We start from the raw sequence: 24,945 nt of genomic DNA on the forward strand, positions 1-24,945 counted from the left end.
TTGGCTCAGTGGATAGAGCGTCAGCCTGTGGACTGAAGGGTCCCAGGTTCGATTCCGGTCAAGGGCATGTGCCTTGGTTGTGGGCACATCCCCAGTAGGAGGTGTGCAGGAGGCAGCTGATCGATGTTTCTCTCTCATCGATGTTTCTAACTCTTTATCCCTCTCCCTTCCTCTCTGTAAAAAAAAAATCAATAAAATATATTTTAAAAATAAATAAATAAACAAAAATAAATAAAAACGACAAATCTTAAAAGTTTAATAAACCCCAGACTAGACACACAAAAAAAATCACAAAACACATCATAATAAAACTAGGAGCCCAGCGTGGGATTGGAAATCGCGCGGCGCCACCCACCCTCAAGTCGCAGGTCTGACCCTGCCTCCCTCCCCAGGCCCCACAGCAGCCATGGCCGCTGCTGGTCAGGCCCTGCCTCCCTCTCCAGCCCTTGAAGCAGCCGTGGCCCTCCCCCAGCACAGGCGCATGGAGGCCCCTGCCGCCCCACCCCCAACCCTGGGCACACAATCTCCTCCAGTTCAGTCAACCCATTACGGCGTCCTGGTTAATTAGCATATTTTTCTATTTTATATGTATATATAAAATTCTTGAAACCAGTGATAAAGTTGAAATCTGAAAAGTAGTCAGAGAAAGAGATGCATTTTATACAAGAGAACAAAGAAAAGAGTAATGATTGACTTCTTGTCAAAAAACACTGCAAGTCAGAAGACAATGAAATGACATCTTTAAAGTACTGAAAGAAAAAGAAATGTTACACCCTAGAATTCTATCCAGGGGAAATAGTATTCTTCAAAAATAAAGACAAAACATATTTTTTAGGCAAACAAAAGCAGAAGTATACTATGAGAAATGTTAAGTAAGCTTTTTTAGTGGAAGGAAAGTAATACCAGATGGAAATTGGGAACCACACATGAAAATGAAAAGCTCTGAAAATGTAAGCATATGGATTAATATGAGACATTTTTTTCTTATTTAAAAAAATTTTTAAAGGCTAATTGCTTAATGAAAATATAAAAATGTATTCTTAGATTTATAGCATATATAGAAGAAAATTAATGAAAACAATAGTACAAAGAAAGAGAAGGGGAAATAGAAGTAGAGTATTGTCAGGCTCTGATATTTACATGAGGTAACCATGACAAGTTAGAGACACAGACTGTAAACATAAGAACATTAAAAAGAATAGCAAACAGGTATATCTGAAAGTCAAAAGAGGTAAAATGGAAAACTTAAAAAAAACACATACACAATCCAAATAAAGGTAGAAAAAGAAAAGAATAGATGAGACAAACAAAACAATTAGGATCATAAACAAACTCAAATATAGTAAAATTGCATTCAATCTAAATGTTTTAAATATTTCAATTATAAGGCAGAGATTGTCACAATAGATAAGAAAGCTAAACCCAACTACATACTGTCTACTAACATTGCACTTTAAATATAAAGTCACAGATAGGTAAAGGTAAGAAAAGAAAAGAAAAGAAAAGAAAAGAAAAGAAAAGAAAAGAAAAGAAAAGAAAAAGGGAAGGGAAGGGAAGGGAAGGGAAGGGAAGGGAAGGGAAGGGAAGGGAAGGGAAGGGAAGGGAAAAAGATATACCATGCAAACAAATATGGAAAAAAATATCTGCAAAACATATCTGACAAAGGACTTGTATTCAAAAACTATAATGAACTCTTATAATTCATTAACAAGAAGAAAAACAACTCAAAATGAGCAAAATACAGTTAACCCTTAAACAACACAGGCTTAAACTGCACGGGTCCACTTACACACAGATTCTTTTTTTAAAAAAAATATATTTTTATTGATTTCAGAGAGGAAGGGAGAGGGAGAGAAAGATAGAAACATCAATGATGAGAGGAATCATTGATAGGGTACCTCCTGCATGCCCCCCACTGAGAAGCAAGCCCTCAACCCAGGCATGTGGCCCTGACTAGAATTGAACCCAGGACCCTTCAGTCCGCAGGCCAATGCTCTATCCACTGAGCCAAACTAGCTAGGGCCATAGATTCTTTTTTTATAACAGACACAAGAATGAACGCAAAATGGATTAAAGACATAAATGTTAGATTCAAAACCATGAAAACCCTAGAAGATAACATAGGCAGTAAAATCTTTGACATTTCTCGTAGTAAACTTTTTTCATGATATATTGCCTCTGGCAAGGCAAAAAATAAAATAAAGTAAACAAATGGGACTACATCAAACTAAAACGTTCTTGCACAGCAAAGAAAACCATCAGCAAAATGAAGACAACCCCGATTGGGAGAACATAATTCACCAAAGATACTTATGATAAGGGGTTAATAAGCAAAATTTATAAAGAACTTATAAAGCTTCACACCAAAAAACTCCACAAACAACCCAATTAAAAAATAGGCTAAGCGCCTGCATAATAGACACTTCTCCGAAGAGGGCATACAGATGGCTAGTAGACATATGAAAAGATGTTCAATGTCACTAATCACCAGAGACATGTAAATTAAAACGACAATGAGCTATATCACTTCACACCTGTCAGAATGGCTATCATAAATTAATAGACAAACAAGTATTGGTGAGGTCGTGGAGAAAACAGAACCCTCATGCTCTGTTGGTGGGAATGCAGGTTGGTGCAGCCACTGTGGGAAGCAGTATGGGGTTATCGCAAAAAATTAAAAATGGAACTGCCTTATGACCCAGTGATTCCACTACTGGGAATATATCCAAAAAACCCCACAACACTAATTTAAAAGAATATATGCACCCCTATGCTCATGGCAGCATTATTTACAATAGCCAAGATTTGGAAGCAGCCCAAGTATTCATCAGTAGATGAGTGGATAAAAAAAGCTGTGGTACATTTACACATGGAATACTACTTGGTTATAAAAAAAGAAGGAAGTAACCTGGCCGGCATGGCTCAGTCAGTGGTTGAACGTCGGCCTATGAACCAGGAGGTCACAGCTAGATTCCAGGTCAGGAAACATGCCTGGGTTGTAGGCTCGATCCCCACTGTGGGGCGTGCAGGAGGCAACCAATCAATGATTCTCTCTCATCTACTGATGTTTCTATCTCTCTCTCCCTCTCCCTTCCTCTCTGAAATCAATAAAAATATATTTTTTTTAAAAAAGGAAATATTACCCTTTGCGACAGCATTGATGGACATAGAGTGCATTATGCTAAGTGAAATAAGCCAGTCAGAGAAAGACAAGTACCATACGATTGATTTCACTCATATGTGGAATCCAAAGAACGAAATGGACTAACAAACAAAATGGAAACAGGCACATAGATAAAGAACAAGTGAGGGGGTCGTGGGGCAGGGTGAATAAAAGTGAAGGGATTAAGCAAAGAAACTCATACACACAGACAACAGAATGGTGATTACCAGAGGGAAAAGTGGGTGGGAGGAAGTAGAAGAGTGTATCAGGGGATAAATGGTGATGGAAGGAAATTTGACCTGGGGTGGTGAACACACAATATAATATACAGATGACATATTGTAGAATTATATACCTGAAACCTGTATTATTTTATTAACCAGTGTCACCCCAATAAATTCAATTAAAAAAGCAACAACAACTCAAAAATGAGCAAAATACAGTTTACCCTTGAACAACACGGGTTTAATTGCATGGATTCACCTATGAGAAGATTTTTTTCAATAAATACATTAAATGTGTTTTAAGTTCCTTACGATTTTCTTAACATTTTCTTTTCTCTATTGTAAGAACATAGTATCCTATATAATAAAAGCCTAATATGCAAATTGTCCCCTTGGGCAGTCGTTTGATTGAGATTTTGACCTGGAGACCGGGAGTTTGGCCGCTCACTATGACGTGCGCTGACTACCAGGGGGCAGCATGGAACATGGCGGGCGTCGGCAACGCAGCACTGGCAGCAGGCAGCAGTGGGATGCTGTCGGCCCTGATGGGCCCCAATGAGAGCAGAATGACGGTGGGATGGTGGAGCAGGTGAAAGGGTGGCACCAGGCCAAGGAGGGTGTGAGTGGGGGTCTGATCACCCCACCGATCCCCCCACAGATAGTGACTGGGGATGGGGGGTGAGGGGGCGGGGTTGCCACCCAGCTCCCAGGTGCTAGGGGAGCTGGGCTGGGGGCCCAGCCCTAATTGATCGCCCTGCAGGCGGGATGGTGGAGCAGGAGAGTGGGCAGTGCCAGGCCAAGGTGGGGTGCCAGGGGGGGCTGCAGATCTGCGAGGCTGGGGATGTGAGCTGGGGCTGCGAGGCTGGGGGTACGAGCTGAGGCCCAATCTCCACAGGCCACCCCAAGGGACCCCACCTGTGCACAAATTCGTGCACCGGGCCTCTAGTATAATAATATAATATACAAAATAGGTGTTAACTGATTGTTTATGTAATCAGCAAGGTTTCCAGTCAACAGTAGGCTATTATTAGTTAAGCTTTTGAGGAATCAAAAGTTAATTGTGAATTTTTTTTTTAACCCTCACCTGAGGATATTTTTCCATTTATTTTTAGAATCAGTGGAAGGGAGGGAGGGAGCCAGGCAGGGAGGGAGAGAGAGGGGGAGAGAGGAAAGAGAGGTAGGTTTGACAGTGTCTTATAAATTTAAACATAAACCCAACATATGATCCAATAATACATCTTTGAGGTATTTTCCCAAGAGAAATAAAAAACATACATCCACACAAACACTTTCCTGCAAATGTTCATAGTACCTTTATTCATAATAGACAAAAAATGGAACCAACCTAAATGTGCATCACCTGGGGAATGGATAAATTGTGTTACATCTATATAATGGAATACCTATCAACAATGAAAAGGAACGAACTGCTGAGATATACAGCCGTGTGGATGAATCCAAAGCACTGTACTGTGTGAAAGAAGACAAACATATGAAACTATATCTGTGTGAATCAATTTATATGAAACTTTAGAAAAGGTCAAAACTATAGTAGTAGAAAGTGCAGATCAGCGGTTGCCAGGGACTGGGTGTAGAGGGAGGGGATTGACTACAAAAGAGCATGGGAGCCCTAGCTGATTTGGCTCAGTATATAGAGTGTAGGCCTGTGGACTCAAGGGTCCCGGGTTCGATTCCGGCCAAGGGCACATGCCTGGGTTGTGAGTGGGGGGCGTGCAGGAGGCAGCCAATCAATGATTCCCTCTCATCATTGGTGTTTCTGTCTCTTTCTTCCTCTTTCTCCCTCTCTGAAATCAATTAAAATATATATTTTTTAAAAAGAGCATGGGAAACTTTTTGGTGAAATAGAAATATTCTTGCCCTAGCTGGCTTGGCTCAGTGGATAGAGCGTCGGCCTGCAGACTGAAGGGTCGCGGGTTTGATTCTGCTTAAGGTACATGCCTGGGTTGCCGGCTTGATCCCCAGTGTGGAGTGTGCAGGAGGCAGCTGATCAATGATTCTCTCTCATCATTGATGTTTCTGTCTCTCTCTCCCTCTCCCTTCCTCTCTGAAATCAATAAAAAAAATATTTTTTAAAAAAGAAATGTTCATCATGATTGTGGTGGTTATATGACTATCACATTTGTAAAAACTAGCCTGGCCAGTGTGGCTCAGTGGTTGAGCATCGACCCATGAACCAGGAGGTCACGGTTCGATATCCCGTCAGAGCACATGCCCAGGTTGTGAGTTTGATCCCCAGTGTAGGGCATGAAGGATTGTCAAATTATTGATGTTTCTCTCTCCCTCTCCTGTCCTCTCTAAAATCAATAAAAACATATTTTAAAAAGATTTATAAAAACTAATCTGTTACTTAACTTGGTGAATTTTATATGTAAATGATACCTCAGGAAAGCTTAAAGACAATCACTTAAAAAAAAAACAGTAATCATAGGAAAGCTGGAATGGCTACATATATTTTTTTCTAAATATATTTTTATTGATTTCATAGAGGAAGGGAGGGGGGAGAGAGATAGAAACATCAATGATGAGAGAGAATCATTGGCAGCCACCTGCATGCCCCATACTGGGGATGGAGCCTGCAACCCAGGCATGTGCCCTGGTCAGGAATCGAACCGTGACCTCCCGGTTCATAGGTTGACGCTCAACCACTGAGCCATGCCAGGCAGGCTGGAGTTGCTATATTAATATAGTACCAGTAAAAAGAAGACCTTTCCAAGAACCTCTCCTAGACTTCCTCTCACATCTCACTGGCCAGAATTCCTTCATGTGTTCACACTTAAACCAATCACTGACAGGGGAATGAAGCTTATGAGGATTCTAGTGTACATCCTGAGAGAGCTTACCCTGCAGAGCAGTCAGGTATTACTCATGGGAACTGGGGATGGAGGCAACACCCGCCCCCCACCCCCCACCCCCCACCCCCACCTCCCAAGGCAAATGTCTCAACAGAAATGGGTGGATTCCTCAGCAAAGTGAGGTTCTATTGTGAGGACAGCTATAGCAGCTGGAAAAGTAAGGCCCCACATTTCAGTGACTTAACCACCCTTAAAGCTTAGTTCTCCCTAGCACATTGGAGGCAGTTTCCCTCCATGGAGAGATTTAGGGACTACTGCTTCTTCCTCATCTTGTGGCTCTGTCATCTTAGGCACCTGCTTCCAACTAGCAGGCAGGGGACGAGAGTCTGAAGAAGCCACACAACTGCTTTTTAACCTGCTCCCCTCAAAATTATACATGGAATGCCTGCTGGCACTCACTGGCAAGACCTCGGCATGGAGCCACATCTAGATGGAGAAGGAGCTGGAAATACAGTGCCCACAGGAGAGCTGATTCCCAGCGATAATTCCACCCTGTGGAGTGGGACACATTTTGATAGGCAGCTGGTTGTCTGCCACGGTGGAGGTGGGGACACTCACTGTTGAGTGACGAATGAACTGCTTCTACCCCAGAAATTCATTCTTTACCCTTTGTCAAGTATTCCCCAAACAATGTTTTGCCATCAATGTTATTCTTGTCCCCATTGTAAAAATATGGACATTAGATAGCAGGTGCAAGGTCAGAGAGCTTTTGTAAGTGACAGGGCCCGAATGTTCATCTACCCCGAGTGACGTTAATACGAGTTCCTTAACCTTTATTGTAAGTTGCCTGAAGAAAAATGCCACTACTTCTTTCTTCATCATTTGACTTTCGGAGCTTCTGGCGCAGGTGAGAGTCAGAAGGAAAATGTCTGAAAACAGGCCACCCAGACGAGGAGCAGGTGTCAGCCTTACATTCACCCCGTTCTCCTTCGTCACGGTATCACGGACCATGGAAACCCTACACCCGCCCTCTTTTCTAGAGTAATGTTGACCCACGTCTGGGCAAACAAGAAAAGTCCAGTATGACTATGTCTGTTCAAATAAATCCTAACTCTCTCATTTTGTAGGAATGATTAATTCCAATGACTTAGGTGACACGCTCCCTCCAAAATAAATTGTTTCACTGGGTGTTTTTTTTTATTACCATGCGTTGAAGAGTGCCAAACTTTTCTTTTTCTTGGTTTCATCATAATCTTTGACCATCCCTGGCATTCTGTATAGCACACATGTGCCCAAGATTGCAGCGGAAGGATAGGAAGGGCTCGGAGCTCAAGGGGAGGATTTTTCCAATTTATTAAGATAATAGTACCATCCACACTTCATTTTTTATTAAACACAAAAACCCCACTTTCCCTATAGCTGCCACTGGCCGATGAACAGGTTGGAGAAGAGGCTGCTAGATAAGTTCATTCTCATTCAAGAGCCTTGCTACGTTGAAAATGTGTTTATCGGGGCTGAATTTCTTCTCCTAGAAGAGAGAGTCTCATTCAAGCCATTCACCTCTTTAATCAGAGCTCAGGAACTTTCCAAGTTAATTTTTCAAAGCAATTTTCTGCTGGAAACCCAGCACAGAGGTGGTCAAACCCTCCACTGGAAGTGCTAATAATTCACGTTATAACTCAGTTGGCTCCCTGGTCTGCACTTTGCATACTTTGTGAAATAATTTTAATATCCCCATAATCACTTCAATATACTGTGTAATCTTGGACAAGTTACTTAGGCTTTCTGGGCCTCCAATGCCTCATCTGTAAAATGAAGGGGCTGGACTAGGTAAGTGGTTTTAAATTCCTTTTTTCCCCAAATACAATTTTACATGGCATTCCACTAGCTAAGAGACAGGAAACTACACCCATTTGTACAGACCTGTTTGTCAAGCGCCGTGCTGGATGCTGGGATACAGAGTGGAGTGGACCACAGCCTCTATCATTCTAGTGGGGATACAGTCACATAAACATTGGACAGCTATGTAACTATAAGACACATGCATTGAATGCAGAGCTAGAGGTACACCAGGGCATTTGGGGGGCACCAGCCTGAGGATGTCTCAGAAGAGTGACGAGTAGTGTAGCAGACGCCCTCTCTTCATGTGTTTCCAGGAAGCCTTGGGGGACAGTCCCATGCAGGCTGCTAGTGGCCCGCCTCAAGCACACCCACCTGCCTGCGTCAGGACTCTGGACTAGGACAGGTGCACCCCTTGCTGGCTGATCTCAACTGAGCAGCAGAATCAGAGTAAGTGCCTGAGCCTCCCCTCTGTCCCCTGGGGGACGGGACTGAGGCACCTTCTATACCATTACCCCCTCGGGAACACACGCTTTATCGACTTGCTCCTGTTTCCTGACTGTTCCCTCTGCTCCCTCACCACTGCTCTCTGAGATCATGTCCCAAATCCAAGTCAGTGTGTTGGGTTTGCTTTCAAGACAACCTAATCCAAAGGAGTGGCCACGTGAAGAAGCGTGGAAGGCATGTCAGAGGGAGGGGGGCAGCGGTAAACGCTCAAAAGTGAGAAAATGCAGAGACTAGGGAACACTAGGCGGTTCAGCGCCGGCTGGCCCATCGCACGTGAGCTGTCGACTACATAGCTTCCGGTGTACATTATCATCCATCCGGCCAGGATGCCCTCGGACCATGGCCACCTTCCACCGTGGTGTGCTCAGAGAAAGCAAGCTGATTCCACTACTATTATTTGCTAACTGGTACACACAGATGAACAGGGCCCTGGGGTTGGGTGAGGAGAGGCCACTGCCTGCTGCTCTTGGAAACAATGTCCTTTCTCAGAAGCTCCTGTGACTGACAGGTCACGGTGCCCTCTCTCGTCGCACCGGGGCCTGGAGTTCAAGGGCAGCTGACACAGCCCGATCACACGCCAGCCTTTCCCTGGAAGCAGAATTCATTGTGATTATTACCTCATTGTATTTAATCTGCAAATGAGGAGTTAGCATTGAAAATGTCTCTTGAAGGGCAGGAGATACGGACTAGAATTCTACAGTAGGGCGGATAGGAAACCGGTACCTACATTGTACAACCGCATGAACGTAATAAAAGAAATGGAGATGAAAAGAGAAAAATGAGCGAAAGCGAAATGAATCGCACCGCGGTGAGGTAAGGAGAAGCTGGAGGTGACAACCGTGCTTTAAGTCCTATTCCTTTGCTAGAGAGGGCGCAGAGTTGACTGTAGCTCTCTAATCACCATCATTTAAAAGAAAGATCCTGGCAGTTATAACATTCCCAGAGTCCACAGGTAAAGAGAAACCAGTCGCTCAGGGAAAGTGCAGCTATTCATTTGCAGTGCGGAGACCAGAGTAACCTTCCTCGGTGGTTTCCTGAGTCCAGAGGCTGCAGGATGCAATGAAGCGGTTGCAAACCTCCCAGGAAACGGCGGCGACAGAGTGCGCCGAGGGATTTATTTCTCAGGACATCCCTCCGTATAGACGGATGGCATCAGGACAGATAGCAAGCTTACGGGAGGTCTACTTAATTCATAATTCAGGGGTAGCTCTCAGGGTATCTAGAAGAATGTACAGACTGCATTTACTTCCGGGAATCTTCGACAAATATTGCTTCTCTTAGCTGAGCTTTTAAACATGCTGAGGAGCAGGACACATGAACTCATCCCCTGGATGGTGTCGGTCCCACGCGGCTGGTTAAGCACAAGACCACCTGCTCTGTCCGGCCAGTCCACCAGCCCACCCGGGGCAGATCCGACATCCTCCTGTGAACACGCCACACCTGGACCGGCCGGAGCGGCTCGGAAGGGGGCCTCCTGTGGTTTCAGGGCAGGGAGCCCAAGATTCTTTCAGAAAGTCACTTTGCACTCGTCCTAACCCAGAGGCAAATGGGTGTGACCAAGACCCCACAAGTTTTAAGTCACAAAGCATGGATACGACCATTCCAGAAAAGAAGTACTAAAGCCGGTATTACAAACCTGCTTCCGCCAAGAGGGAAGGAAAGCCATTCGGTCAAGTACAGCAGCCCCCCTCCCCCGCCCCCCATATCCGCAGGGACACGGCCCAAGACTCCCCTCCCCCACCGCGGATGCCTGAAAACGCGGATGGTACCGAACCCGAGATATACTATGTTTCTTCCTATACATACATACCTATGAGGAAGTCCCATTGATAAATTAGGCACAGTGAGGCATTAACAACAATAACTAGTAAAAGGGAACGATTATGACAATATGCTGTGGGTCCAGCTATGTGAATGTGGTCTCTCAAAATACGTTATGGAACTGCACTCACCCTTCTTGTGATGCTGTGGGATGACACAATGCTGACGTTGATGAGACGAGGGAGGTGAATGACGTGGGCATCGTGAGGGAGCCTTAGACTGTTCACTGCGAAAGTTACTCCAACACAAGCACCTCCCACGTCCCTCCCTCATCTGATAACCAAGATGGCTAACACGTAACTAACGTAACTAACGTAACTAACGTAACTAACGTAACTAACGTAACTAACGTAACTAACGTAAGCGCGTCTTCAGTGTGAAGACGCCCCACGTCTCGCAGGATGGAGCGGACATCGCGAGATTTCGTCCTGCTACTCAGAAGGGCGCACAATTTACATTTTCTGGATTGCTTCTTGTTTTAAAATATATTTTGATTGATCTCAGAAGAGAAAGGGACAGGGAGAGAGACATAGAAACATCAACGATGAGAGAGGATCATGGATCGGCTGCCTCCTGCACGCCCCACACTGGGGATCGAGCCCACAACCGGGCATGTGCCCTGACCCGGGATGGAACCTTGACCTCCTGGTTCATAGGTTGATACTTAACCACTGAGCCATGCCGGCCGGGCTATGAATTGTTTCTTTCTGGAATTTTCCATTAATATTTTCGGGCTGTGGTTGATTGTGCGTAACTGAGCTCTTGGAATGTAAAACCCTGGATAAGGGCGACTACTGTGCCCATGAAATGCCACTCCCTGGCACCTTCCAAGTTTGACAAAGTTTCACAATGTATCCCTCTGCTAAATGACTTGACAAGTGGGGTTATGAGCTATGAAGTGGATAAAAAAGGAAAGATGACTACCAAAAATGATGGCTTGATTGTAGAATAATTAATCTGAGCTGTCTCCAGTAGAGAGTAGGTAGGTAGCAGGGGTAATAATCCTAGATTTTCAGAATAATTCCCTGGCCATGGGAGCTTGCTCTGTTCTCTAACACTGCAAGCAACACATGTAGCCCAACCTGAGGAGGGTGGGAATTCAAGAAAAGGGAGGAGCAGTAGAGACCGAATTAGCTGGACTTTAGATAAATCACACCATCTTGAGGTTGGAAAGGTCGTCCTTCAGGTCAGCTTGTCTAGAGCCCATCTAATGCAGAATTCCCCTATGGCTGCTTATAGCTGTAGGTATTTAATCTCTGGCTGAATCCCCTTTAGACAGGAGATACACCATCAATGAGCTACCTCTGGTCACGACAAACTAGGCCAATTCTGTCTCCTGGCAATTTTTACCCAGTGACTCAAAACAACACCCTGAAGCAAGTCCATTCATCCTTTGAAATGCAAAAATTCAAAATATTCTGAAGATAACTACTCAGAGTTCCCTGTTATCTTCTCCAACTCTTCCAGAAGAACCTATTTCCACACAAGGTACCTCCTCTCTGAATAATCAGATAGACGTTAGCAATGAAAAATATGGGATGCCCAGTTGAAGTTGAGTTTCAGATAAACAAAGAAGCCTTTGTTAGTATAAGTATGCTCCATGTAATATTTGGGACATACTTATACTAACAAAAGATTCCTTGTTTATTTGAAATTCAAATGTAACGGGGCATCCTGTATTTTAGCTAGCAATGCTCCTCTGGGTGCATTTTAGTGAGTAAACGTTTTTAAAATGTAGTGCCCGGCCCGCCCGTGTGGCTAAGTTGGTTGAGTGTTGTCCCATGCACCAAGAGGTCGCTGATTCAATTCCCAGTCAGCGCACATGCTGGGATTGTGGATGCCATCCCCAGTAGGAGGTGTGCAGGAGGCCGCCAGTCCATGTTTCTATCTCTCTCTCTCCCTCTCTCTAAAAAATCAAGTAAAACATATTTAAAATGTAGTGCCTAGAACTTAATATTCCAGTTGAACCCAGAAATAGAGCTCAAGTGGGTGAGAGGAATGAAGGAGGACCATGTCCACCCCTTCCCCCCCACCCCACCCATGCTTCTGTGTAAAGTGTCTTCCTGGAGGGCATAGAGCCCTCTCCCCCAGCTCAGTGTCAAAGCACAAGGTCAGTCCAGGCGGGGCACCTCTGGGTACCACCAAGGTTGGCCACCCTGGTCTTAGGTAAAGAGTCTCTTCCAACATCGGGAAGCCCCCTCTAGCTAGTATTTCTAACTTGCTGTGGCAACTCTTCTTTTTCATAATTGGCTCTGCTGTCTATTCATTACAGGTTATTTTGAGCCCAGTTTGACAGCATATTTGAAAATACTATACACACAATGGTTTGCCCTCTCCTCTCTACTTACCTCCCTTTGAATTCCCTTCCCTCTCTGGCATCGATCTGTGGAATTCCTTTGCAGCATTCCAGCTCTTTTGCCACATTAAGCTAGAATATATGAGCGCCTCTCCGGCAAGGGCCAGGTACACTGTTACTATCATGATAGTAACACCTCACTTTTGCAGGGAGCTCTTATTGCCATAGCCTTGTCCTGTTCCACTTGCTTCCTTTCTCCTCTCACGCTTCCACACCAGTGTCCCTGCAGGAGTAAACGCTGGAGGTTTATGATATTCCCAGAGTCCACAGGTAAAGAGAAACCAGTGGTGAAAGTGGAACCAAGGACAGTTGTCATCATCTCAGAACACTTTCTCCCCTCTTTGCCCGGGTCAGCCTTTTAAGGCCAGAGGTCACGGAGGGCAGCCCAAGCGTAACCCATTGTAAACAAATGAGGCCCCCTTGGTGTTTCGGAAGCTTGTCAGATGAGCATTCCACAACTTCCCCCAAGGCCTCCCCAGCATTGAATGACTCTCACTCAGCAGGAAATGAAGGCTTCCTCTCCCCACCCCTCCCTTTTTAACTCTTAATTCCATTCTCGAATTCTATGATTACATTTTAAAATTTCTGAATAGTAATCCCCTGTTTAACTTCAATAGGGGAAATAGACTCCTGGAAACCAAACAAGAACTGTTTTAATGAAAATAAGTGGCGGAATGAAATATTGCTACGGAACACACTCCTTCCCCCGCCACTCTGCTGCATAGGGTCAGGGTCATCTGGAGATTGTGTGTGGGGGGGGGGTGGTGGGGGAGGGGGGGAGGTGGTAAAGGCGGGAATGGAGTCGGGGGGAAACTGGTGGAGGAGGCACAGCTAATACGCCAAGTCTGGGTGAATCCTAGCAGCAAATTCATTCAGTGGGACCTTTAACATTTCCATTCTCAACTTTAAATAATAAGGCGATTTTACTGATTTCAGCAGAAAAACCCATTACGAGTGTGGGGGTGAAGACCCTTATGAGCTTTTCAGCGGCAATGCCTACAGACACACGCGTGTAATCAAGAGACAATAAGGGCTGGGCGCTGTGACCAGAGCCCCTGAGGGTCCCTGTGATGTGGCTAAGGAAACCCATGGCGGACTCACCTCCTTGGGGATGGGTGTGTCTCAAAATTGCTGAGGAGTGAGCTTTCCTGCCCGTAGACTAAGCAAACAGAGAACAATTGAGTGGGGCAAACACCTTACCTGTATAGGAGGTTACTCACTCTGAATATCTTTCACCATAAAAGCATCATCAGATTCCAGAGACATGAATGAACAAATTGTGCTGGTCTGCTGCAGGTGCTACGCTTCTTCACTGAGAAACCTATTTTATCCTTTGGTACCCAGGGCTAATCAAAGGATGTGATGGTTATGACCAACTGTCTGGAGTTATTCACTTATGCTCATTTTCTGCTACAAAAACGGCCATCTTGGGCTGACTCTCATGACACAGGTGACTGCCCACCGCCGACAGGCTATCCACGTTAGTCCTCATTCTGCTTGCCCTGCCTGAACAGTCTCCTTTATTCTTTCTAGTCCAACTATTAACCACGGTTATTTCCAGGACTGTAAGATGCACCATTAATTTAATAACACCTAGCAGTGGGAAGGGGAGGGGAGAATCCCTATCATATTAAATAGACAACATCTATTGTCAGCTCATCCCTACACCTCACAGCGAAAGACCTATGGTCCTTCAGGTCTCGTGTCAGTCATCTCCTCTGAGAAGCTCTTTTTTTTGTTTGTTTGTTAATCCTCACCTGAGGATTTTTTTTCTATTGATTTTTAGAGAGAGAGAGAGAGAAACATCGATGTGAGAGACACATCAATCAGTTGTCTTCCTGCATGTGCCCCGACCAGGGCCACGGATTGAACCTGCAACCCAGGTACTACATGCCCAGGACCTGGAATCAAACCCGCAACTCTTTGGTGTGTGGGCTGACACTCTAACCACTGAGCAACACTGGCCAGGGCTCTGAGAAGCTCTTTTGCCAACCTTTCCTAGGACTGACCATTCTCTGGTATCACAACTGCACCTTGCACATGATGTCATACCGAGTATTCCCAGGGCCTCGTCCAGGGCTTGGCATGAATTCACTCTATAGATATTGATTGAAGACCTACCATGTGCCAGGCACACTCCCAGACTTGCACTTGTTTGTTAAACAAGAGTCTTTAGCAAACGCTGACTCTGCAGTGACATGGGAGATACAAAATAAGGATGTGGCCATCTATTTGGCCGTTCCATGATTAGGTAGGGATGGGAGCAGTAGGTATGTTATGCTGCCTCAGTCAGCTCAGGCTGCTATAACAAATACCACTGACTGGGTGGCTTAGGCAAACACATTTCGTTCACACAGTTCTGGAGGCTGGGAAGTACAAGATCAAGGTGCCCGAAGATTCTGTTCCTGGTGAACAGAATTTTAATCTTCTCCCATGCTGTGTCCTTTCCTGGCGGCAGGGGAGAGATCATCTCTCTGAAGTCTTCTTATAAGGACATTAGTCCCATTCCTGCGGGCTCCATCCTCAGGACCTAATTATCGCCCCCTCCCCCACCCAAGGCAGGATAGAAAGAAGCTAGGAAAATTCCTCGGCAAGTGGAATGGAGAAACTGAGACAGATAGCTGAACAAACTGGCCGAGCAATTTACAGCCCGATACAGAAGGTCAGCAGGGTGGAAAGCCCCGGGTGCCCAGCAACAGGCAAAACTGGCACTGGACCTCGCTCCCAGGATGGCCTCTCCTCCCCTGGCATTTCTCTGGTCATGCAGTTTAGACCCACCCCCGCAACCTTTCATATCACTGGTCATGCAGTTTAGACCCCCTCTGGCCTTTCCCTCCCTGGAGATAACGTCGAGGCCTCAGTTGTATTTCAGCTCCAGGCCCAGAAAAGCAGCAAAGCCAGGCAGGTGATGACAGGATCCTCTGCAATGACTAATCAGTGGAGGCCAAAACCCTGCAAGGACACACCTGGAAAAGCTGATGACTCTTCTATTGAGATCCTCCACTAAGACCTCCCCTTTAAAACACTCAAAAAAAGGAAGAACCCAATGAGTGTTCCCTTTCCTAGAAGCAAGCCTGTATCTTTCCCTCCCAGCCTTCTTCCCCCACAGGCATGCATCTTCTAAACTCTAAGGGACCCCCCAGGAGATTTGCAACCAGGGGAGCAAAGGGCAGCAGCAGCTCATCCTGGGCTAAACCCCTGAATCTGCCTCCAAGGCCCCCTCATCTCTGCCTCTCCACTGAGCTGGCAGCAGCTCCGCCTTGGCTCACTTCTCTCCCACAGATTCTAGAGCCCAAGCAGCCACGCCTGGTCTCTTTCCTGCTGCTTCTTCTATCCCAAGCCCTTTGTTCCACGGCCCCCAGCTTTAATAAACGTCCTCTCAAAATCACCCGGACTCATGGTGCGACATCTTTCCTGCACGAAGCGAAGAACCCACACACAACAGGCCAGCCAGAGGCAGACCTGCGCAGGGCCCTGTCCCCTTTCCCGTAACATTCCCAGAGACATTCTAGAGGATTCTATGGGATGGGAAGTGGGAACAGAAAGGCAGGATGAGTGAACAGCATAAAGAAAGGCTTGGTGGCAAGAATGAATTAAACAATTTTAAACTTATGTTAGAACATAGGTAACTTATAATTTATCATTTTAACCATTTTTAGGTGTACAGTCTGGTGGCATTACGTACATTCACATTGATGTGAATTTTTAATTGTGGAATTTGTAAGGGTCTCTTTCAGAAGGGCTCATACCTGGTCGATCACACATTTGTTAGTGGAAATAATGATGCATCAGAGTAAAAGCAGTGTTCCTCTCCCCAACTTGGGCAGTTTGCCCCACTAACATATGTGATTTGTTTTGCATATATTCATGAGGCTGTGGTTTTGGGGGACAGGGGGCACCAGGGCTGCTTCCAGTATGTTTGAATCCTCTTTGTGAAGTTTTAAACAATGGACACTAATCCCCCCCCATACTGGGCCTTTTGTATTCAAATCAAAAGCACAAAACCCTATTGTTGGGGGGGGGGGGGGAGAGTCTTTATTGGCAACCAGTCCCCTCTACTTAAAGCACTAAATGTAGTCTCACGAGTACATTCCCTACAAGTACTGTAGCTATTAATCACGCGGGTGTTTTCTTTTTTGTTTTTGTTTTGTAGTAGGTGTGTGTGTGGCAAGTGTTCTAATCAGTGCTATGGGCACCCGGAGAGCGAAGAGAGTGGACTAGGGAAGGCGAGGCCCACCTAGCCCTGGGCAGGAGCAGAGGCCTGAGATCTGGGGTCCGGCCTTGCCACTTCCCTGCGAATCCCTGGGCAAGTCACCTGAACATGTGAGGCCTGGGTCCCATGCAGAGGTCGGATCCATGGCCTTTCAAGTCCTCCCATCTCCGTCGTCCCCCCTGAATAATTTTTAGCAGGGGCCTATCTGCTCATGGGTGGGGTACTCAGCGTGGGCCCGGCGGGGAACGTGCGTGCAGTTAGCCGAAGGGGACAGCAGACAAGCGTGGGTGACTCCACGGTGGCGGGACGCAGGGCGTCCCGGAAAGGAGCTCAAATGATGGGCTTTCCAGACCAGACTTTGCACCGCCAACTTTTAAAGGTCGGAGGAAAGTTTGTCGTGGGCGGGGGCCCGAGAGGAGGGCTGGGTGGGCTCCGCCGCCGCCTCCCCTTTAAGCGGGCGGCCCGCGCTCCCTCCGTTACCTGGCGCGGGGAGGGGCTTGGGAAAGTTTGTGTTTGTTGCTGGCAAAGCGCCCGATGGGAGGCGCGGGCGGGCGCTGCGGTTCTTCCCTTTTGCTTTCGGGAAGCGGCCGGGGCAGCAGGCTCGGCGCGGCGGGGCGGCGAGGCGCCCGGCTCCCGGTGCCCGCGGGCCGCAGGAGGGCGGAGGAAGGTGGGCGGGGGGCGGGCGCGAGGGGCGCACGCACGCCCGGCGCTGGGAGTGCGCGGCTGGCGCGGAGAGCGGAGCAGGCGCGCGGCCCAGGCGGAGGAGCGCTGACTCTGGAGCAGCCGGAGCTGGAGGCGGAGGAGAGGCGGCGGGGAAGGAGGCGGCGGCGGAGAGACGCTCCCGCCGGGCGAGCATGGGGCGCCCGGCGCCCAGGCCGCTGCTGCTGGCGCTCCTGTGGCTGGGTGAGTGCGCGCGGGTCTCGGCGGGGCGCGGGGGGACCTGCGGGCCCCAGGGCGGGGGTTGGGGGGACTCATGGGGCGCGGCTGTGGCGCGCGGCCTGGGGCGCCCAGGGTGCCGGGGCCGCTCCTGGGAGACCCGACGGGATACGCGGGCGGCGCTGCCCGGCGGGGAACCGCGCGGGGCCCCCAGAGCCAGGCGCGAACCCGCCCCGGCCACGCGCGGGATGTCAATCCCCGCCCTGCTAGGCCGAGCCTCGCCCCCCACACGTGCGCGGGGAGTGGCCCGTGACCGGCTGCCCCAGGCCCTCCCTACCTGTTGGCCGCTGGGAGCCCGACTCACCTTGAACTCCCGGGCCGGAAGGTGCCTGCGGTCCCTGGCTGGGATCCCCAGCTCGCGAGCGGAAATAGGCGCCTTTGATCTGCCCCGCCATCGCCGAGACCGGCTCACCCGCTCCTCACAGGCAAACCCCAGGTTGAGTTGCCTTTCTGGGGAAGCGGGAGATCCTACCAACTTCCTTCTACGAAGGTCACAGGGTGGCCCAGGGCGCTGCCATGAAAATGGGCGTGCGAGCCCTTCTGTCCTGTTCTCTGTGGGTAGAGCGTCTGCCTCGGGCTTTTCTTTTATTTCTTCTGGAAGCTGCCTACCTCCATATTTACACACAAAGACCTGGGAGCCGTGGCTTCGCCAACTTTTCCTACCTGTTACTTTTGCTCCCTTCACTGTCTCCTGCCTTCCACCCTCCCCGAACCTTGGCACCTCTTGTTAATTTGGCCTGGCACCCTCACCCCACCCAAGGAATTTTGGGTGGGATTTTCTTCCCCTCTCCATTTTCCTTTTATTCTATGCACACAGACACCATCTTCACATAGGTACGTCTGGTTATCTGAAATGGTTCCGTTGCCATAACCATGTGGTTATCCACCACCGAGGTACATGTGTTTATTAAGGGCTCACCGTGGTACCCAAGGCTGACCCTTAAATGCCGGGATATTTTTGGATCCTTTGGGTCTGTGTCAACCAGAACAGAATGAATCCCGAGACCTGACCTCGGGTTTCCTTCCAAGCCCCTTGAGAAGGCAAGGCGGTCAGAATCTTGCAGAGCGCTGCGGTGAGGTGTCTGTCCCGGCCGGGCCCCAGCTGTGCGCGGGGTAAATGCTCTGCACTTATGGTCGGAGGGTCCCAGTGGAGGCCTTGCACAGCCACTTCCGTCCTGCTGGCCTCAGGGGCTCACACGCCCCACCCGTGACTCCCGCTCTTGGGGGTGCCAGCCTTTCTAGCTGCTGTGTTTTCTTCCTTCACCTCCTAGGGGTCTTCTGGAACTCACTCCCCAAGAGAGCTGACCCAGCCCCTTCGTGTTGGCTGCCACTGTGTACAGAAAGCTTCCAGATCCTAGTGCTTTTGTTCTTTCCCTTTCACCCTGGGACCCGTGCAAGGTGTACGTGTGTGGTACGCTGCTGGTGGCCAATGGTTGCACAGACTGTGCACTGCACAACTCCAGGAGTGGCGTGCACTTTATAGTCCGTGTGAGAATGACTCCCCCTAGAGTTGTACAGGTCACACCACAACCTGTATACCAGTGAAGGTGTTGGGGTCTGGTAGAAGTTTGAAAAAAATGCCCTTGAGTAACCCTGAAAAGAAGTCAGGCCAAAGAGAGACTAAAAGTGGGGGAAGCACAGCTTGGGGGAGTCTCGGTTGTGTACCAGTGTCTCCTGCCCTGACTGGGCACCTCTCATTCACTACACACAGGGGATGTGGTGTCACCAGCCAGTGCCTTTTCTCCTAACTGTACCCTGAACTTGAACCCGATAACTCTGCCGCCAACACTGGGTTGGCTTCCGTCTGACCTCTGGGATGCCCTCCCTGTTGTACCACTCGAGCAAAATGTCCCGATGCCTGAAACTTGATCTGTTGATAAGCAAGATCATCTTTCCTCTTGTATTGCAACCCGGGCATAACCTTGCTGCCACTTTCTTTGACCTCCACGTTCTCACTGACCCTCAGTTCTGTGGCTTTGCCCACATGGCGGGCTCCAGCTCCGTCCTGACCTCCCTGTTTGCACAGCTGCTCCTGTAGCCCAGGTCCTGATGCTTCTCCACACCATTGTGTGGAGGGCTTTTCCCCCCAGCTTCCCTTCTCAGTTCATTATTTCCCTAAAGGATGAGTTTTGGGAGGGCCCATCCTTTGCACGTAGGTTCTTTCTGACTTTCTTACACGGATTGGCTTCCCTTTGTGTCCTCTGCCCTCTGGTCTTCTCTCTGATTCAGACACTTCATTCTAAGGAACCTGTTTGCTATCCTTCACGTGGTCTGTTGGTGAACCTTCTGGCTCTGTCGTTTCCCTTGGCCTTGGAATGCCCCTCCTGCTTCTCTGCTCTGGCCTGTGTTTTTCCTTTTCCTCCTAAAACTCAGCTTCCTCCATGAAGCTTCCCTCACGAACTTGCCATCCCATCAGCATCCACTCAGCTTCATGGAGCAAGTTTTCACTCGTGGTGCCTGTGTCTGACCCACCCTGTTTATCCATTCAATACAGCATTTCTCAAGTGTCCATTAGAGTCCACAAGTGTCCGGACAGACGCCACCCTGAGTGACCCGTGGGGGTGGGTGGGCAGGTAATAAAACAGCCAGCTACAGGACAGAATGAAATGCCTACATAGAAACCCAGTGCTGGTCGGAAGCAAGGAAGAGGACGATTCCTTTGGCGTGGGATTGGAGTTGATTTTGCTAAAGTGGTGGTATTGGAGCTGAGCCTTGAGGACAAGAAGAATTTTGAAAGAAAGGATGGAAGGGCATTGAAAAGACACCCTGTGTGGATGAGGGAAGGTGCATGGCTCTTCAGAGATGGCATGGAAGGAAGGTCCGTGTAGCGAGGTGGGAGGAGGGGATATAATGGGAGAGCAAGCTGGAAAGCTGGGGTTGGGGTGGATGCTGAGGGCTTCTTGTGCTGTGCTGAGAAGTCTGGACCTTGAGGGGTGGGTTTGCTGGCCCTGTGCGTGCTGCCACCTTCCCGCTTATTTAGCTCACTGTATACAGTTCTCTGTTCCTGGCCGCAATCCCCACTCTGATTATACCCCCCTGTGGGCAGGCACCACGCTGGTCTTGTTCACTATTGTATCCCTGTTACTAATAGGCTGCCCGGCGCATAGTAGGTATTCAATATACCTTGGCTCTGGATACATGTATGTATCCCTTTATCTGTGGGTAATGGGTAGCCATGGAAAGTTCACAGGACATGGCAGTCTGATTGAGGAGGGTAAGTCCTCTCTAGTATGCAGCATGAATTAGAGAAGAGAAGGTATGGAGATTGTGGAGGGAGGTTAATATATTTTTAATTTGCGTCTTTTAAAAAAATATTTGCCAAATCCACTGAGTAGTTTTTAAATGACAAAAGCATTGGGTCTACATTTTAAAACTCACCTAACATAGAAGGGCATTAATTAGGCAGGCCAGGCTGCTCTCACAAATAGACTCAAAGCACAGAGCCGCAGACAATAGAAGTGTCTTTCTTGGCAGGCCCGAGGGGATGTTTCAGATGAAAAGGTTGGGTGGGACCCCTGCTCCACACAGCCATTCTGGCTACCAGGCTGATGGCAGTTCATGGTCTTCAACCCGTAGTTTGTTTGTTTTTAAAATATTTTTATTGATTTCAGAGAGAAAGGGAGAGGAATAGAGAGAAACATCAATGATGAGAGAGAATCATTGATTGGCTGTCTCCTGCATGCCCCCTACTGGGGGGATCGAGCCTGCAACCCGGGCATGTACCCTTGGCGGGAATCAAACCTGGGATCCTTTAGTCCACAGGCTGACGCTCTATCCACTGAGCCAAATCAGCTAGGGCAACCGGTAGTTTCTAAAGTCCCTTTGGTTGTCATCACCATCTTCCCAGCCCCATAAAGGGGAAAAGGGCATGGAGGCGTCCATGGAGGCCTCACGGCCAAGCTTGGAAGTGGCACCCATCATTTCTGCACACATTCCGTTCCTTTGAATTCAGTAGCTGCAAGGGAAGCTGACACATGCAGAGTCGCCTGGCAGCCGTGTGCCAGCTACTGTGGAAGATGAGAAGAACAGATTTGGGAGGTCAACGAGCAGTCTCTGTGTCAGTTATAAAGGATATAAGGTAAAAAAATATATAAAAAAGCGCCCACCCTCCCACTGCCCAGGCATAGCACTCCTGTGTAAGGTACCTGTGTCCGCGTACTGAATGTTCTGCTTGCTCTCTCTCAGAGCTTCTACACAGGGCTCTGCACCTATACAGGCACAGAGTGAAAATAGCAGCTACTGACCTAGTGCATGCAGACAAGCATCAGGCTCTTACGTGTATTTTCTTATTTAATCCTCGCAACAACACTTGGAGGAAGGTACCGTTATTCCCTCCATATTCCAGGTGAGGAAACTGGTGCCCAGAGAAGTGAAGGCACTTGTCCAGAGTCCTCCTGGGACTCCATGCTGACTCTGCTAAGGAGAAGTTGGCTTATGGGCCCCATCACCTAATGCAGTGTATTTCTTGAGGTTAATTTAGGTGGAAAGGGGTGACAGTGGTGTTTGAAAGCAAACGTGTGGTTCAAAATAACAGGGTCTGGGGTGAGCGCAGCCCAGACACAATTCCTGCAACCCCATGGCGGGTCACCACCCCTTCTCCGAGGACAGGGACCGAAAGGCAGCTTTTTCCAGAAAGCGCTGAAGCAGGAGGCCCGGCAGGAGGAACCCCCGTGCATTCATCCCGCCTAGCGGTCTTTGAAGTGCTGTGGCCTTCAGAGATTCCTTGGCACTCATTTTAGCCTTGTTAACAGAATTCCTGTATCTGCCAAGCTGATTAATGCCTGCCCTGGCTGTAATTATTCTTATTAGCCTGCTGAATAGGAGCTCTCGCCGTCAGTGCTCATTCCTTACCAGGCAGCCGGGCTGGTCCGCGTGTATATGGCTATTCTGTTTTAGTGACGGAGTGCTGAGCGCATTTTAACCCCGGAGATCGAACGTAGGTTTTCATATCGGCGCTGTGTCTGGCAGTTAAATAAGGTGTGCGAGCGTCTGTCAGTGTGTGACTGCACCTCACTTTATCAAGCGAAGTTGGGGTGGGGGAGCTGTCAGGGCATTTTATAGCTCTGCTGTTTAATTGCATGGGTTTCTTAAAGGCAGGATAGCAAGGCCATTTGACGCTCTGCGTTGGGAAAAGAACTTGAACTGGCAAAAATCCTCCATAATTTATCTTCTGGAAGAGGCCAAGTGCTGCATTTGGCACAGCCGGTGGTTTTTTAAGATCTTGGAAGATTTCCCCCCAAAACCAACTATAGTCTTTGGGAAGCAACGGGATTAGACCCAGTCGCTGCTGCTGCCCTGGGCCGGTGCGTAGACGAGAGATGATGACGCTGTGTACACGTCTGCGTTCTTCGAATGCTGATTTCGCCACAATGCTCCCTGAGTGTTGGTGCGAGATTGTGGAGTCGCTAAGCGAAATGATTCAAGTTTAAATACGATGCGCTGGGACCTTAATTGCGTCCTGCCTCGCACCTTTCTAAGCAGCCGGAATGTGAAAGCGTTCACATCACTCAGTGTAATTCAGGGGATGGAGAAACACTCTGGTTGGCCTAGGAGGAGTCTGGCTGAGAACCATGCTTCAGGGTTCAGGGCACATTTCAGAATGGGTGCTACCTTTGAATCCTAATAAAGCCCTAACCGGTTTGGCTCAGGGGATAGAGCGTCGGTCTGCGGACTCAAGGGTCCCAGGTTTGATTCCGGTCAAGGGCATGTACCTGGGTTGCGGGCACATCCCCAGTAGGGGGTGTGCAGGAGGCAGCTGATGGATGTTTCTCTCTCATCGATGTTTCTAACTCTTTATCCCTCTCCCTTCATCTCTGTAAAAAAATCAATAAACTATTTTTTTAAAAAATAGAGGCAGTGTGCAGACAGATGGGTTACTTCGCAGGCGCTACAAGTGACACCAAGCCAAGAACATCCTGATCATGGCTCTTTCTCGTTTTTCGTTAGAACTGGATTGGGCCAGGACTTCCCGGCTTTTGTGCTGTGGTAAGGACCTGCCAGGGTTTCAAGTGGGTTGTATGTGTGTCCCACTTACCGATGCCTTCAGCTGACAGGTCAGAGCTGCCCCTAAACCAGACACTGTGGCTACCCCAAGAGCCATACAGATGTGGTCACTTCCTGTGTGTGCTGTGATTTGATGGAGGTTGGCAGTTATGTCTTTTACCTGGTGAATCACAGCCCTTAGCCCCAACCTGGCCTTGAGATATGAGCTGTGTGAGGATGGATGTGGAGAAGCTCGGTGACCTGGAGAGTGGTCATTTATTCACTCAGTTAACACTGAGAGTGTTCACGAACCCTGGCCAGGCGTTGTCCCGAGTGCCGGGGATTCTGCCGTGAACAGAGCTGACTCAGATCTGCCCTCCAAGGTGGGGCAGGATGCACCAGACCCGTGGTTGTTGTTGTTGCCAGAATGTGCAGCACCACCTGGATGACGGAGGTGAGGGTCAAGGTCAGGTTCTTGGGAATGCCTGCTGGGGAACAGGAAATGGAAGGAAGAGCTCTGGAAGGAGTGGCCAGAGGATGGTAGGAGAACCAGGAGCGCGCTCGGTAGAGGCCAAGCAGAGATGAGAGTGAGTAGACTTGTTAAAGCAGGATTGGTCAAATGCTGCTGTAAAATCAGAGAGATCACGGCAAAGAGTAGCCTTGGATTTGGCGACTGAAGAGGAGGGAAGTGAGAGGTTGTAAGCAGATCCCCGGGGGATTCGAACGATCGCTCAAGTTTGAGATGCCCTGGTCTGGATGAGTGCTCGACACACCGATTATTTGGTTTCCTGGGCGAACTGTGAGGCCAAGGCCATGGTCAGAGTCAGAGCGAGAGGAGTGTGGGTGGGCTCCGTGGGAATGTGGAGCCATTCAATTAGCCATGAGGATGGGTCGGCTTAGGTCTGTAGTGGAGGCAGCCAACCTGGTTCCCTGACTTGATCCCACCAAGTTTGGCAGCCCGGGATCACATGGTGTGGTCTCTCCATGCCATGAGGGTGGGAGGATGAAGGATGCAGGAATCTGTAGGGAGCTGCCTCATGGAGGCAGGAGTCCAGGTGGGAGAGGCAGGTGAGTGAGGCTGGAAAAGCTGA

General features: G+C 48.5%; 1 protein-coding gene across 1 annotated transcript in view; it reads left to right on the top strand.

Moving 5' to 3' along the window:
* The first annotated feature begins 17,533 nt into the window (after nt 1-17,533).
* The window catches only part of PTGFRN (prostaglandin F2 receptor inhibitor), a 51,290-nt gene continuing 43,878 nt past the window's right edge, over nt 17,534-24,945 (top strand). Inside the window, exon 1 of the mRNA XM_079761904.1 lies at nt 17,534-17,839. Coding sequence (XP_079618030.1) covers nt 17,791-17,839 — 49 coding nt within the window. The 5' untranslated portion in view covers nt 17,534-17,790. The remainder of the gene's footprint in view (nt 17,840-24,945) is intronic.

The sequence above is a fragment of the Cnephaeus nilssonii genome (assembly GCF_951640355.1).
Source record: "Cnephaeus nilssonii genome assembly, chromosome: 21".
In the NCBI taxonomy this organism is placed as follows: Eukaryota; Metazoa; Chordata; class Mammalia; order Chiroptera; family Vespertilionidae; genus Cnephaeus; species Cnephaeus nilssonii.